This window comes from Hydra vulgaris, chromosome 15 (assembly GCF_038396675.1).
Source record: "Hydra vulgaris chromosome 15, alternate assembly HydraT2T_AEP".
Lineage (NCBI taxonomy): Eukaryota > Metazoa > Cnidaria > Hydrozoa > Anthoathecata > Hydridae > Hydra > Hydra vulgaris.
The window spans coordinates 21,636,660-21,652,490 of record NC_088934.1 but is presented as its reverse complement, the minus strand read 5'-3'; the positions used below and the strand labels follow the sequence as shown (position 1 = coordinate 21,652,490).

The window sequence follows — 15,831 nt, the reverse complement described above, 5'->3', positions numbered from 1 at the left end:
TTTGAATGTTGACGTATTTTATAAAAAGTAGGAGGGGGGAAAGGTCTCTGGAAGTTTGACAAGTTGCTGACTACGGGGAGAAAGGAGGTAAAAAAAGCTAAATTGTTAACGTATATAGTGGACAGCCCCTAACACAGCTAATTTCTGTTAGCTTAAAAAATGTTTTTGCTAACAATTTTTTTAGCATGATATAAATGGTTTGTAGAATAAATTGAATCTTTGTAACAAACTTTATCAAAGATCTTACTATGTGACCATTTCTTTTTACAAATCATGTTAAATTTTATACTATGCAAATTTATTTTACAGGATTATTATTATCGTTATCATTACTTATTTCGTCATCTATAAACATTTTACAATGTTGTTATTTTGTAAAGTTCATCTACAAAATGTAAATAGAATACAAAAACGAAAGTAGTATGTAGAAAACAGAAGTCTTGTCATCAAGTTCCTCTGTAAACCTAAAGTTATTTTTTAAAGCTTTCATAAGGGGTTGTCCATAAATTACGTCACGTAATTTTTGATCGTTTTTGACCCCCTCCCTCCCCCTTGTCATAACAACGTAACACTTTAGTTACAAGTTTCGTATGAGTCGTTACAAAATCACTGAATCACTAACCCCTCCCTCCCCTCCTTTTGGCGTTATGTAATTTATGGACGACCCCTTATATAAATTTACAAGTACTCATTATATCAAACAAGTTAATAAATAATTACAACAGAATACAATAAGTTACAACAACAGAATAAATAAATAGATAAGAAAGGTACTATTTTTTTGAGATATGGGGGCAAACATGGCGTAACCAGAACTGGTTAAAATCTATAATGGTGGCTACCGCTGACTTGGATTTATCAAAACCATATAAAATATTTAACCTTTTAATCAATCTTCATAAAAAATTTATAGAAGGTAAATTATACCAAGCATATATTAATTTCCATTCCAGATATAACGTGAGTGCAAAAATCACTGTGTTAGTGGCTATTATATTAGTGATTGCGCCATCTTAAATTATACAGTTTTTGCCTGGTAAAATCACATCAAAAGCACATATTACCTAACAATTTATGAATAATAAAACTTATCATATTATAGAGATTTTTTTAATGAATAAGTATTCACAGCTATCCTCCTTTAACAACTGGGCGGTAAACCAGTTTTTGCGGATTAACTTTATTTTTAACTATTTTTTAGCACATTTACAGCTGCTAACAAGTTACTGCAACCTTTAACCTTTAAATGCCCAAAACATTTAAAAAAACTCCAAAAAATCTTATTTTTAATATAAGTAACTCTTATGGCATAAGTTGATTGGAGAAAAAAATTTGAGACAAAAAAATGACGACTAGGCTCTGTTTTAAGTTGTATCAGATATGAGGCGTTGCGAACGAAAGGGGTACACCAACCAATTTTTGAAAATCCGTTTTCTTTAACCATTTTTTACTTTAGTCTGTCATCTACAATATAACACAAGATTAACGTGTCAGTGGGCCTCTTTCTGACTGAAAATCCCTTGTAATTTACACGTGATAAAATCTGAAGAAACACACTTTGTAACGAGTAAAACGTTCGTCCGAAAGAGGGGTCTGAAAATAAACCACTAAATACCAGAGGGGGAGGGGTGTAAACTCTTCTACCACGTGGTAGGAAAAAGTGTAATTTCGCGCTCACTCAAAACTTGATTTTGGTTGGTGTGCTCCTTTGCAAATTTCAGTCTAGAAACTTCAAACGTGATTTACTCAAAACTTGATTTTGGTTGGTGTGCCCCTTTTGTTCGCAACGCCTCATATGATACAACGGGTAATTATTTATCAAAATATTTATATTAAACATATACATAACATAAACATTTTAGCACATTCATAAAAAGATTATGAATGAAAAACTTCAAAACAGTTTCTTTCTTTCTTAAAACAAAGCCATGCATTGCATTTTTTACAGCTTATATATGAAAGTCCTGAATTGTATATAACCAAATATATATGTACCATCTTTGTGTTCCTAATTTTGGCTTGTACAATGCACACATCATATCCAACTTATCTATGCCACCCATGTATTGGTTAGATACATGAACAATGTTGGGGTTTTTTATATCAATCTTTTTTTTAACGAACGATCATATCTGCAAACAGTGTGAAGTGGCTCAATGCTTACATATGAAGAAACTAAATTAACGGGTTTGTTATCATTCCAACGAACTGCAACCACATTTGATTTTTGCTCGACTCGAAAATCATAGGCTCCTCTGCCTTGCTTTTTCAAACCTTTTTCAAGCAATAATGGACATTTCGTTTCCTCAATTCAATAATAAGGGGCAAGCTTGTAAAGTAGTTGTCAGCAAAGACTTTGAAGTTGTGTTTATCAGGAAGTGAAGATGTCATATTAATTACAACATTTGCACTGACACCTAAACTTGTATCCGAAATGTTTTTTGACTTCCCTTAATAAATATCAAAGTCATACAAAAAGCCTGAAATGCCACTTCGATCCCAAAGCTTGAATCCCCACTTGTGGGGCTTTTTGGGCAAGTACTGACGCAAGAGAGACTTTCCTTTAAAAGGAACCATAATCTCATCAACAGCATGGAACTCTTCCGGTGAAATCTTCTGAGAGTTTAGGCGTAGCTCTGTTATCCATGTTCGTAACTTCCATACACGGTCATCTGCTTTTTCTTCCTTAGATATTTTGTTTACAAAATGAATATTTCGAAGTATAGTTTCAAATTTATTTCTACCCATAATAGAAGAAACTCCGTTGTAGGTCATAAATGTTTCCCAATATGATCTTTGACTTGGAAGCTTTACCAAACCCATTCTGAGATAAGCACCTATAAACTTCTCAAAATTCTTTTTTGAGATATTTTTCTCTGAAACTTTTGATTGCAGAATATAAATATTACTTTCATTTGCAATGCTGTTTAACATATTATCACTCACAAACAACTTAAAACATTCAAAGGGTGTTGTTTCCGAATTTGGCGTTGGTTTCATTTCAGACTCTTTGAAAGTTACATCATCAAGGGGTTCAAAGTTCTTACTTTTCCATTTGTAACTAATTTGTATTTTCTTATTGGGGTTATTAGTTGTCTCTTTAAGATTCTTAGATAGTCTTGATGCTATGTTTGCTAAAGGTTCTTCGTCACTTTCTTCTTCTACGATACCAGTGTTGGCTGTATCATTTTCATTATAAAACTCATTATCACTTTCATCTGTGTCATTAAAATCGCTCTCCCCATCAAACACATAGTTTAAAACATCGGATATAGTTATTTTTTATTCCTATTCATCTAGAAAAACATAACCAAAAACTTAAAAATATTGATAAATAAAAAACTTTTTATAAGGTTTCATACTAAAAAAGCTCGTTGTATCAAATTTGATACATACAAATTCAGCAATCAAAATTTATGCATATTTGATAACAAAAACTCATGAAAAAGTTAGTAAAGTTATCTTTTACCTTTATTATAAAAATTAAAGCAAAATAACTCATAAAGGTAAATGTGCAGTTAAGCGGCGTAAAATAGTTTTATTTTTTCGCTTGTTGTGAATCTTGCTCAAAGTGGTAACTTTTTAATATAAACAAGTAATAATTATTGGCTTCAGTACATACATCGACTATCTTATAGCCAACTGCTACAAGGGAGTGCTGCTACATCGACTATCTTATAGTCTGCTGCACAAGGAAGTGCCGCTACATCGACTGAGGGTTTGGTTGGGGCAGGCAGTCTATCAAATAATAAAAAAAAACTTAAAAAAAAAAAAAAATTAAAATGATATTAAAATATTCCGTATGTTTATATTAAAAAGTCACCACTTTGAGCAAGTCTCGCAACAAGCAAAAAAATAAAACTATTTTACGCCGCTTAACTGCGGATTTACCTTCATAAAAATTAATATAAACAACGCGAAATAAATACAGAAACAACACTTAGTAATCATCATGTAAACCACTTTTAACATGTGCTATTTTAAAATGATTACTATATGAAAATTGATCCGGATGAAAATAAGTGTTTATATGGAACCTAAAACTTGCTTCTCATATTTGCAACAACGGGTGTTTTCAGATAAAAATTGTTTTTTGTCTGAAACTGTGGTTTAAAATGTGTGTATCAGGTCTGATACCTGTGATCATTAAGGGGTAATAATTAAAATAAATACAAAATTATTATTTTAATAAATATTGCTGCATTTTAATTTTTGGTATCCAAAAGAGCAGCAAACAGTGGTACATTTAAGCTGATACGAACACATTTACAGCGGCGTCCTTCTAACTTCTAACCATAGCCATTCAGGGATGGCAAAGTTGGCGATAAAATCAACATATAAATAAGGTAAAAATTTCATAACTTAATAAATAATAAATTTACCTGCTTGCTTTTTATTTAAAAATAAAGAGCACGCACTCAAATAAAAAATCTGTTAAATTTTCTTTCACGGTTTTTCAGTTTGTTTTAAATTTATTATTATTTAACAGTTGAGTATTCAGATAAAATTAACTAAATAAGGAATAAATTAGGAAACAGTCTTCATTTAAAATGCTTAATGATTAATTTTAAAATGATTAACTTTAAAAAACTTAAGTTCCTTTAAAAGACGATCAAAATAAAAGGTTTTCTTACTTTTTTACATTAAACGGATTTTTTGTATTGAAGCGTTGATACAACTTGTGTTGACACTCGACTTGAGCAACCTTAGCTAGAAATTTGAACGACAAGGTGTTCAAATTTCTAGCTGAGGTTGCATTCTTGCTTTGCATTGTGCTTTCAAACACAATGCAAAATAGCAATATTTTCTTTCTATTATTTTTAATTGATACATTATTATTTCTATTATTTCTTTCCATTATTTTTAATTGATACTATTGTGCTGATGTTTTTTTTTGCAACGATGAAAAAATGGAAAACTATGAACGACTTTTGAACGTTCAAAAAAAAGAGAGGTGAATGTCTTTTTACTTATAATTAAAACATTTGGCAAAGGAAAGAGCATTCTATGCGCATAACAGTTGTAATAATTATTTCTGGGTCTATAATCAAATTTTTCAAAGCAATGCACAGTGGGCCAGAAATTGACATGAATGGCGAAAATGAGAATTTGTGGAAACTTTTTTTTATTGCAAAATTTTAAAAGTAAATACCCCACAAAAAAAATACCCCACAAAAAAAAAATTGTTTAAATATTTTATTTTTGTTTTAGGAGTCCTGGGAAAGTTTTCACGCTCGTCCATTTAAAAAACGTTATTTTTTAAGAAAAAAAAAACAACGACAGAAAATACTCATAAAATTGAATTATAAATATAATAAAAAGTTACCATAAAAGACTCAAGATCTTTTTTCGCCTACGTCTCCCCACAATGGGAATAACTTTTTTTACAGTGTCCTAATATTGTAGAAGGTTTCTCATTAAAAATATTTTGCGCGCTAATTTTGAAAGTAAAAGAGGAAAAAAGGCTCAAAACGATGGCTTGGCTCATTCGTGCTTATCAAGGCTCATCGATGCATTGAAGCGATGAAGGTACATTAACATCTATACTATAGTCATTTTTAATTCATCTTATTTTTAACAGAAAATCTCCAAAATACTACGCGTGATAAATTTTCTTAAAGGATTGTGTTCATCTCACTCTTCAAATTTACATTTTTATACTTACCGTAGTGGAGCAAATATTAAAATCAGAGAATTCATTTATTACAGCTTAAAATGATATTACCAAATCCATAACTATAGCTAAGTATTACCTTTTAAATGTTAAAATGTATTGAATTAGCAATCAATACTGTTTTAATGCAAAAATAATTAAACAAAAAACTGTGTAACAATGTAAAGAAAATTAAAAAAAATTTGTCAACTTTTTACCAAATTATCATTAAGCCATTCCGGATAGATGATTAAGAATTATTTAACAACAAATGTAATAAAATAACTCCAGAACTTTAATTAGATATATATAAAGAATATTGTATACGATTTTTAGACAGATTAGATCTTGTCAAAATTTGGACTTTTATCCATAGCTGGCTCACTGTGTAGCGAATAGCTAGCTAATACCGTTTAAGACGTATAAAATAGACGTAGTAAAACGTGCTTTAGACGTTTTAAACACGTCTTGTATCATCTGGCTATTTTTCTCCCACCAGGAGATTAAAAATACTCAATGAACCTCAATAAATCTGAATCAAAGGCTCCTGAGAAATCGATTCTTATCTTTATACACAAAGTTGGCCAATCATTATGCAAGCAAAATACAGAAGACGAGATAAATATCAGCAATATTAAGATCAATCTTTTTCTATCTTGCATTCCAATTAAACTTTATATTGAGGAATCTGGCGAATCACTATGGACTAAAGAAAAACCATCCTCTACATTTTACTGCCGTCCAGTACGATTTCAATATGTAAAAAAAAGTGCTGAGTTTATAACTCCTTCAAGAACAGTAATTTGAAACCAACGGTCATTAATTGCTTTATTATCAAACATAAGTTAGAATGCACAATGATTGATGGGAAAGTGGCTAATATAGTTTCGCCTTTAAGTAATTCTTTTCAAGTATGCAGTATTTGTGGACTGACCCTTTCAAATATGAACATTCTAAATGTTGCTTTTTCAAAAATCTCTAAAAATCATTTTCCACTGAGCATGGATTGAGCACATTACATCCATGGATTAGGTGCTTTGAATGCTGCTTTCATATAAGTTATAGAATTAAATCAGGAAAGTGGCAAGTTAGGGGAGATAATGCTATAAAATTATTATAAAAAAAAAGATTATCGTTCTACAAAAGATGAAAGATCACTTAGGTTTAACTGTAGATGTACTAAAAAGCAGCGGTTCAGGTAGGGGAGACCGGGGCACGTTGACCGGTTTTTTTCCTTGATGTGTAACTTTTTAGCTTTTTTTTTTTAAACTTTTTTTCTTTATTGACTAGTCCCTAGACTATCCAGATAAAAAATTAATAAAAGTTCGTAGTAGCTTTTCAATACATTTAAAACTGTTTTTGTTAGGTCATGTCGGGTGGGCCAACCTACCCCGTTATTGGGGCAGGTTGGCCCACATACAACTTATGGCTTTGAGGTGAGAAAATGCTCATTGAGCAAAAACAACTTTATAACTTGATAAAAAAAAAATTGAAAAAAACTTTAAAACAATAAACTACAAAAAAATGAAGTAAAAACAAAATACAACAATAACATTTTATTCAACAAAAGTATAAACATTTATAATCTAACCCCTTTGCATCTTTTTCTACACAACTCACATGGGCCGAACACTGACAGCTTAAATACTGTATCCACACAGCACCTGGAAGGTTGTTTGAGAACGGTTTGAAGCAACTAAGACACAAGACATCTTCCTCATTATCATCTTTTCTTGTTGTGTTTTTCTTTATAGGTTGACTGGTAAAAATCTTGCATGTTTTAGAGTTACTTGGCCCGATTTCTTTGATAAAAAATCGTTTTTTATTTTTTGAGCTCTTCTGTTTTTATTTTTTTTTTTGCTGCTATCTGTTCCTGTTCCAAGGTTTTTTTAACTGGTGTATCAGTTAATATAGCAGAAGTTCGTTTCCGATTTCTGAGCTTATTTACATTTTTTTTTCTAGGCTGAGCTTTTTCAAAAGACCTCACTTCTTCAGGAGATGGTATAAGTGAAGAGTTTGGAGTAGCACCTGATGTGCTGTCTAAATCTGGAAAATTTCCTTTTTTAGATTTTAATTCATTTGAATTAAATTTTTTGAACTTTTTTTGTTTACAAACCTTAGATGAAACTTTGTTGCTAGGTGTTTGTTTACAATCCAAAACTGAAACTTCGTTTCTAGGTGTTTTTTTAGTGATGCTAAAATCCACAGATGACATTTTAGTGCTAGAGTCTGGTCTATTTGTTAAATATGATAGCAAAAAATCATTTTCTAAAAAAATATCTCAGTTAAATGGATAAATACCTGTTGCTTGGAAACCACTAATTATATTCCTTGGAGTTATAGCATTAGGAAGTGCTGTTTTTACTATACCAGGTATGTCATAGATAGTCATAGGTTGTTTGTTTACAGTAACCCTTGTTTGTGAACTCAGCATCACATGCTGAGTTCACAAACTTTTTAAAAGGACCATAAACACTTCTACTTAATGGTTGTAATTTATGACTACAGTGTGCTGGAAAAGATAAAAGTGTGATACCGTTTTCTTTACGAAAATCAAGTACTGCTGCATCAAGATGAGAGCTGTGGTTGTCAATCAATACCAGACAAGAGCCATCATTAAAACAACGTGCATGGATATAAAAATGTTTGATGTATTTAAGAAAATTTTTCATCCATCCTGAAGAATGTGATGATTCATTATATCCTATTGACCCATCACGAATAAAGTGAGATTTAAAATTAATTCTGGGAAAGATAAAATATGGAGGTATGCTATTGTCAATTGCACTAACAGCCAATGCCATAGCCACTAATGTTCCTCTTTCTGCTGATGTTACTCAAACTATCTGGCGAAAGTCTCTACGTGCAACAAACAATCAGGCCGCTGCACTGTTGCGATTCCAGTCTCATCAATGTTCCAAATGTCTGGAGCACTTAATTTTAACCTAGTCAAAACATTTTTTAAGTTGTCAAAAAATAAATTTACATTATGTTTATTAAAACTTCTGCACCGAGCTAAACTTGTAGCTTCAGGAGACCAAATAGAAAGCTTTTGATGCCTTTCCAAGAATCCGGAGAACCAATCACTACCAGCAGATTGAAGTTCTATCCATGAGTGAGGAATTTTCCTGCTACAAGCAACAGCATATGCATAAGTAAACTGTCGAACTTCTTTAGGAGAAAGATCAAAGTAAATATCACTTGCTTTCATTAGGTGTTCTTCAAGCAAAACTTCCTGCTCAGGTTCAAATACCTAAAGAAATATAAAATATATATTACCATTAGACATAAACATTAAAATCATATTAGGTATCAGTCCCAGTCTCTGAAAAAATTCAAAATTTTAAATATATCAAAGCAGTGTTTTATATTGAAGTATCTTATTAAATGTTTAAATAAGTTACAGTACTAAATTATATTCAAATTAGTTAGAGAAAATAGAAATACCTGAAATCTTTTGGCATAGCAAAACTTGTGCCAGGTTTTTTTTAATCTAATTTAGGTGATAGTAAATCACTCCCTATAGCTGCGTTATCAAGCATATGTTCTGTATTGGGCTTATGTACTGTTGCAGTAACATCAAACTCAAGTGTGTTATCATTGTTAGAGTTTGAGAGAATCACTTGGAAATCAGGTTCTACTTCAGATTGAACCGAAGCAGATGACAACCTTTTTGATATGCAATACCTTCCTAGAGTCTTACGTGGTACATTAAATTCTCTACTAACTGCTAAAATTGATCTTTTATATTTTGTAACTTGTATCACTGCCAATAACATTGTTTCTTCTGACACTTATCCACATTGTGACTTGCAAATATAATTTTGTACCATTTTTAGGTAGGTCTAGAATGCAAAAACCTAAAGTACATTACTTTATTACAAGTTTTTTGTTTAACAATTTTTTTTATTTAACAATTTGTATACCTGCATACTTATATATTTAAAAAATTGCATTTTATATATTTCTTTTTTAAAAAACTGAATACTTATTTACTTTTAATCATAAATAATTTACATAACTCATGTCATATTAAATTTATATATCATATATAAATTTAAGTGAAAAGTTGAGTGTTTTATGTATAAAGAATTAAAATTATATATGCAAGTATAACTAGTATGTAAAAGTTTAAATATCAATTAAATTTACATATATAAGTTATATTATAAGTTAAACAATATATATAATAATAATATATAAATATATACAATATTTAAGTTTAGACATATGTAAATCTAAGTTAAAATTACCTTTTATAATAAGATTATTTATCCAAATTTAAATATTATGTATACGAGTGATATTTTCTTATTATCGACGTATAAAATCCAAAAAAAAATGTATAAAAACAAATACCAATTTGTTTATGAGGCTATTTCTGATCTAATATGTTTTACAAGTTTAAAATTTTTTATAACAAAAACAGTTTTTGCTTCACAAATTTACCCGAATTCTTTTAAAAATCTACGTGCCCCGGTTGCATCGGGCCAATCTGCCCTATTGTCATGTTGAGAGTATGAACAACTTTCTTCTTAAACCATCAACTAATTTTGTGGAACATTATATATTAAAATAACTTTACACTTTAAGCTTTAAATATGACACTTGAATGATGCTGTACTGTCAAACGTCAATGAGTATAAACACGTTAAACAAGTTTTTCAAAATTTACTTAAATAACTCAAATAAATGTGATTTTTTTTTCAAGGAAGGATTGAATTACTACTAACCTTCACTTAGATTTCCAGCTTTTTAAAATAGCACAAAAAGTATTCCGAAAATATATGGTGTCTGCTGAAATACTTCGCTGAGATAAAAATCTAAGCTGAGTATTTCAGCAGACACCTTATATTTTCTACGTAAATCTTTGTGTTTTATCGTGCAAATACAAAATTAACGCTGATGAACTTGAAAAATGTACCAAAGAAACAGCAGAGCTCTACGTTTCTCTGTACTCATGGCATCAAATTATACATAAAATTCTAATTCATAGTTCTCAATTTATAAGAAATAAACAATAATCAGTAGGTCTTCTTTCTGAGGAAGCTAAGAAATGTCGAAATAAAGACGTTAAAAGTTATAGAAAACACTATACGAAAAAATATTCAAGAAAAGTCACTAATGAAAATTTAATGGGAAGATTATTGTGCAGTTTGAGATGTATTAAAAAGCTTGAAATTAACAAAGATTGTATTAAACTTTTATTTAACTTTTTTTTTAATTTTAAGTTTTGTATATTTTTACTCTAATTTATGATTAATATCTAATAAATAAATGTTTCTATGTTTACAAAAAAAGAGTTCGAACACTTAACAAACATTTTAAATAATGCTTTGAATCTGGGAAAAACTGTTTCTAAAAACAGCTAAAAGTTATGTCTAAAATCTCTAACGCCTTATACATCCTTTTTTATTAAGGTGTTTAGGGTGCCTGCATCTGCAAAAAAAAAAAACAATTAAAAAAAAAAAAGAAGATCTTTATTATTATTAGAGTCACTCATAAAAGTTTCAATTTTATGACTTTAAAAATAAAGAAGTTTTGATTTTTTGTCCATTTTATCTCAAACTTGGCCCAATGTGCAATGCAGAACTTCGTAAAGCTAAATAACAAAGAAGGTTTTAAGTTATAAATCACAGTATAATATAAATCACATTAATAAAAGGTGGATGTGTGTGACTAATACTAAATTACAATTATTCATTGTATGATTATTGTAATTATTTTTGATGTCATTTTATTTTTATTATTATCATTATACTCTTATCATTGTATTGTTATTATTGTTATTACTAGGACTCTTATTATTATTATTAGTATTTTACTCCTACAACTTTTAATGTTCGTTTTGTTACAGCTGCGGACGATTAATATTACTATTAGCATTAGCAATATATTTAGTAGCTTTTATTTACAAGGTTTTTACTTAAGATTAGTACATGTACTATTTGTAAACTTCTGTGAATGTAACAACTATTTCAGAATATATGAATTGATTGATTAAAAATCTTTATGTTAAAAAAATGTATTTTCTAAGGTAAGCACTTAAATATTTTATATGCAAATACTTTATAAATGTTAAAAATAAACTTTTTTTTCTCACTTAAATATTTCAATAAAATATTTATTTAAATAACATTTTTTTAAACATTTTTATGTTTAAAAATATTAAATTAAACTTTTTAATCTATCTTTCCTAAAATAATAATAATCTATTTTCATTATTTAAAGACTGATTTAGAAAAGATAAAAATACCATGTTTTTTGTAACTTAAGATTCATATTTTTTGTAATAGCGTTGAAACATTCATGAAAAACAGTAAATGAATATCCTATAAGTGGCGTAATGCAATAGAAGTGGTCCAACAGATAAGAAAAATCAATTTTAATAAATTTTTAATGATAAGGCGTAATTTTTTTTTTTTAGATTTAAAAATAAAAGGAAAAAATGTGATGCATAAGTTATGAGACAAAACAAAAACATTTATTATTTATAAATAAATATTTTTTATAAATAAAGAAATTTTTTTTTTCTAACTGAATGTATTTATTTTTTTATTTAAAAACAGTTATTTCTTATGAAAACATATCTACAATACATATCTCAACTTTGTGTTGATGCTTTTCAGAAGCAACTTTAAAAATTTCAAATTAATTATTTCTATTTTGAATTCATTGCGATAAATCAAGACTTCAACTATGTGGAAGTTCGGCAACCTCCCACGTTAACTTGAACCAATTATCCCCAAAATCTTTTAACTGGTTTTACTTGAGTAACATTCATTGGGTTGGACTCCTTATCAGCATAATGGTTAAATTCAATAAAACAAATTGGAGCAATAAGAACTTGATAAGTCAAGATAAAGAACTTGATAATCCAATATATATAGTTAAAAATGCCATGATTCTTGTAAACGAATAAAAGTAGTTTTTTTAAACATTTATTAACATGAAATGTTGTTTTGATTGTTGCAGCCTCGGAAGTGCGAAACAATAGCTTCGACATACCACGTTCACTGCTAAGCACATCCATTTTTTTTAAAGAAACTTATCTTTTTGTACAAAGCAAACACGTTTCTGGGCATATTTTTTTTTGTTTGTTTCAGAATTCAAGATTATTCAGAATAAAAAATTTTTAATTCAGGGTTTTAGTAATGAAACAAAAGTATTTTTCAACATTAATGACAGGAAGTGATTTTGTATTAAAGAGCTTCTTAACAAGTTATCAACTTTTTTATTTGTGTTTTGTTCTATTGAAAGTTTTTTTAGAAGTTTATTTGGAAGTCTTTTTGCGTTTTCTGTATAGAGTAGTTATTTTTTAATGTTAGCGTCACATTTTCAATTTATTTGTAACAAATTTTCTCTGATTAACCCCTTTCCTATTATTATAAAATCTTCTCTAGTCCACGGTATCGGATGACAAAATTAAGTTACTGAGGTAATGATTGATATGTCAAAAAAAAATGAATTTCTAGACTTGAAATTTAACGCAGATTTATTAACATATTTTAACATACATTAACTATGTTATTACCACAATCCACTAAAAATTTCTTCAGTTACGTTAAAGTTTATGCAGTACCACATTTAAAGCGATCAAAAGACTTGACCATTTTTTACTAGGAAAAAAAAAACAAAATAAAAAAACATAAAAGAAAATAAGGAACAAGAAGAGTGGTTCTTATGCACTTAGATCAACTAAACAGATTCAAACCTATAAGAAAAACCAACTAAAAAATGTTGAAAAGTTTTCAAATGTGTTGCCAAAGATGTGTTGCCATAGATGTGTTGGATATGTGCGCAACAAACTTAAAGCAATTGAGCTGAAGATTTTCAATATTATTCATGCGACTTAAAAAGTATAGAGTAATATGGGTATACTAAGTTATTATAAATGGGTTAAGATATATATACAATGCTTAAACTATACACAATAAAACTCGAAGCATACCAACAGTTTACATACAATATTAGCTTTTTGTCTGCAGTAAAAACTATTTGTTTTAAATTAATAGTTAACAAATAAAAATAAAATTTTTTAATAAAACGCAACTATTTTTACGACTAAAAACTTTTATCTGCAACTTTAATAATATTAGGTAAGTAAGCATAATAATTTAAATTTTAAAGTAAAACACTGATGTAACTACATGTTTAGTATAGTAAGTGAGACCACTTTGTGAAAACGTGTAGTTTAGTTTATGAACTCTTTCACCCATTGAGAAAAAAATTAAAAACTAAAATGAGGTAAAATGGATATACGGGTCAAACCTTTTTTAATCAATATAATCTTATATATTTAACTGCTACATATAAAAATTATACATAATGCTTCTTAACAATATAGATCATAGTCCAAGATAAATTTATTTTCTTTAACATAAAGATGTTAATAAGTTTGTATTTCAAACTTTGCTAAGCACTCTTGTCAGTAAGATAGAGATTCTATCTTACTGACAAGAGTATTTTTGTTTTAAAATATTTGTTTTAGAATAGAGAACTACTAAAAAGGGTTTTTAATGTTAGTGGTCTTTACCCTGTTGATGAATCAAAACTTATGATAAAAATAGAAAGTGATGAAAGTGATGAAAGAGAGTGATGAAATAGATAAATCTAATAAAAACTGGAGAGACCTATTGAGTCTGTACTTTTACCTATTCCAAATGAAAATAAATTGACACCACTTGCAAAAAAAACTTAGAGCACATATCCATGCAAAAAATGGTAAATTTTAACAGCAAAAAGTGCTGTGGCGGAGTTATTAGAAGAATAGAGAGGAATAAAATGTTTTGGCTGTGTCAGCAGGAAGAAAGAACTTACTAAATTTAAGCAATACAACATGAGATTTTAGGACATGTTAAATATATGAAAAAAGATAAATAAAAAATATATATACCTTATAATGAAATGTGTACCCCATATAATCTTATCGATGTATGAAAAGTGTTGTTAATAAAAAGAATAGTAAGTTAGTTTCTGTATACACCTTGAATTTAAAAAAAAAGATAAAAAACTTTTTGTGATTATTAAATAAAATATTTTAAAACAAAAACAAAAATATATAAAATTTTATCCATATTCCGCCCCTCCCCCAAATTACCCTATAGTACAACCCGTAGTAATTTTTTTAAGGAATTTTTTAACCAACGGTTTTTCAGTTTAACCAACAGTTTTTCTTGGCTAAATTTGTAACTCAAGAACACGTAGGAAAAAACCCAAATTTTATTTGGATTTTAAAGCTAAACTTAAAGAAACTTACACAGACAATAAGTTAAACAGACAAATCGTTTATCTATTTGTTAAAAAGGTAAAGTAGATCAACTATACAAGGATTAAAATACCAAGATGTTCAGTAGAAATTTTTATACAAAATGGTTTTTTAAGTTATCTTAAAAACAAAACCTGATTTGTTTACTTTTCTACCTAGTGGTCATGGGTGATTCAAGAAATAAAATGAGAGTGGTGGGTGGTGAGTATATAATTAAAAACTGCCATCTGCTTTCTAAAAAAAATAAAGAAAGCAGTTTTTCGATTTTGAAAAAAAAACTAATATTTATAATAAAAATACCTATAGAGTTTATTATGTTTTTACCTTTAAACATTGTAGATGTCTTATATTTTAAGTAAAAAGAAATTTCAACGTTCAAAAACTTTAACGTCCGCAAATTAATAGTATAGGAAGATTAACAATAAGGTTGTATAGGAAGATTAACAAGATTAATAAAGTTGTTCGAGAGAAAAACAAAATATTATATAGTAGAATAAAAGAAAAGTTTTTGAGTTCCCATCAAATTCCCTATATTCCCAACCCATAAAAAAAATTTAATTTTCACAATAAAAGTTTATTTTTTTTGTTTTAAATTTTACACTTTTTCTTATCTGACTTTAAACATAACCTCTTTCCCCCCCCCCCCCCCAACTCACTTTACACATAACCTCCCTCCCTCCCCCCTATCCCACCCCCACCCCGACCCCCTTCAAAAAAATTGGGTCGGTCACGTGTTTATAAATTTTTAGTATTGTTCTATTATTTTTTTCATTTTACTTTTTAATTTTTTTCAGATTAATACACGAATATGTGCACGCTACGTTGAACATGAACTAAATTATAAACAAAAAATAGATCAAGGTTAAAAATATATTGCTATAGTAACTTTAATCACAAATTGTTACCGAGT

General features: G+C 28.7%; 2 protein-coding genes across 2 annotated transcripts; both read right to left on the bottom strand.

The window, feature by feature from the left end:
• Nucleotides 1-2,451: 2,451 nt before the first annotated feature.
• On the bottom strand, nucleotides 2,452-7,868 carry LOC136091817 (piggyBac transposable element-derived protein 3-like). Its single transcript, XM_065819529.1, has 2 exons — nucleotides 7,548-7,868; nucleotides 2,452-3,237 (listed from the first exon to the last, which is right to left on the bottom strand). Exons 1-2 carry the CDS (start codon nucleotides 7,866-7,868, stop codon nucleotides 2,452-2,454), a joined length of 1,107 nt encoding a protein of 368 aa, XP_065675601.1.
• A 163-nt stretch (nucleotides 7,869-8,031) lies between these two features.
• Nucleotides 8,032-8,457, bottom strand: LOC136091816 (uncharacterized). Its single transcript, XM_065819528.1, has one exon. It carries the CDS (start codon nucleotides 8,455-8,457, stop codon nucleotides 8,032-8,034), a length of 426 nt encoding a protein of 141 aa, XP_065675600.1.
• Nucleotides 8,458-15,831: the final 7,374 nt, after the last annotated feature.

Excerpts from the sequence above, each read along its gene's own strand:
- LOC136091817 (XM_065819529.1), bottom strand. The coding sequence starts at position 7,868 with ATGTCATCTGTGGATTTTAGCATCACTAAAAAAACACCTAGAAACGAA. Across the intron at positions 3,238-7,547 it reads CTATATTAACTGATACACCA|AGCGATTTTAATGACACAGA; the intron begins GTTAAAAAAACC and ends TTTGATGGGGAG.
- LOC136091816 (XM_065819528.1), bottom strand. The coding sequence starts at position 8,457 with ATGGCATTGGCTGTTAGTGCAATTGACAATAGCATACCTCCATATTTT.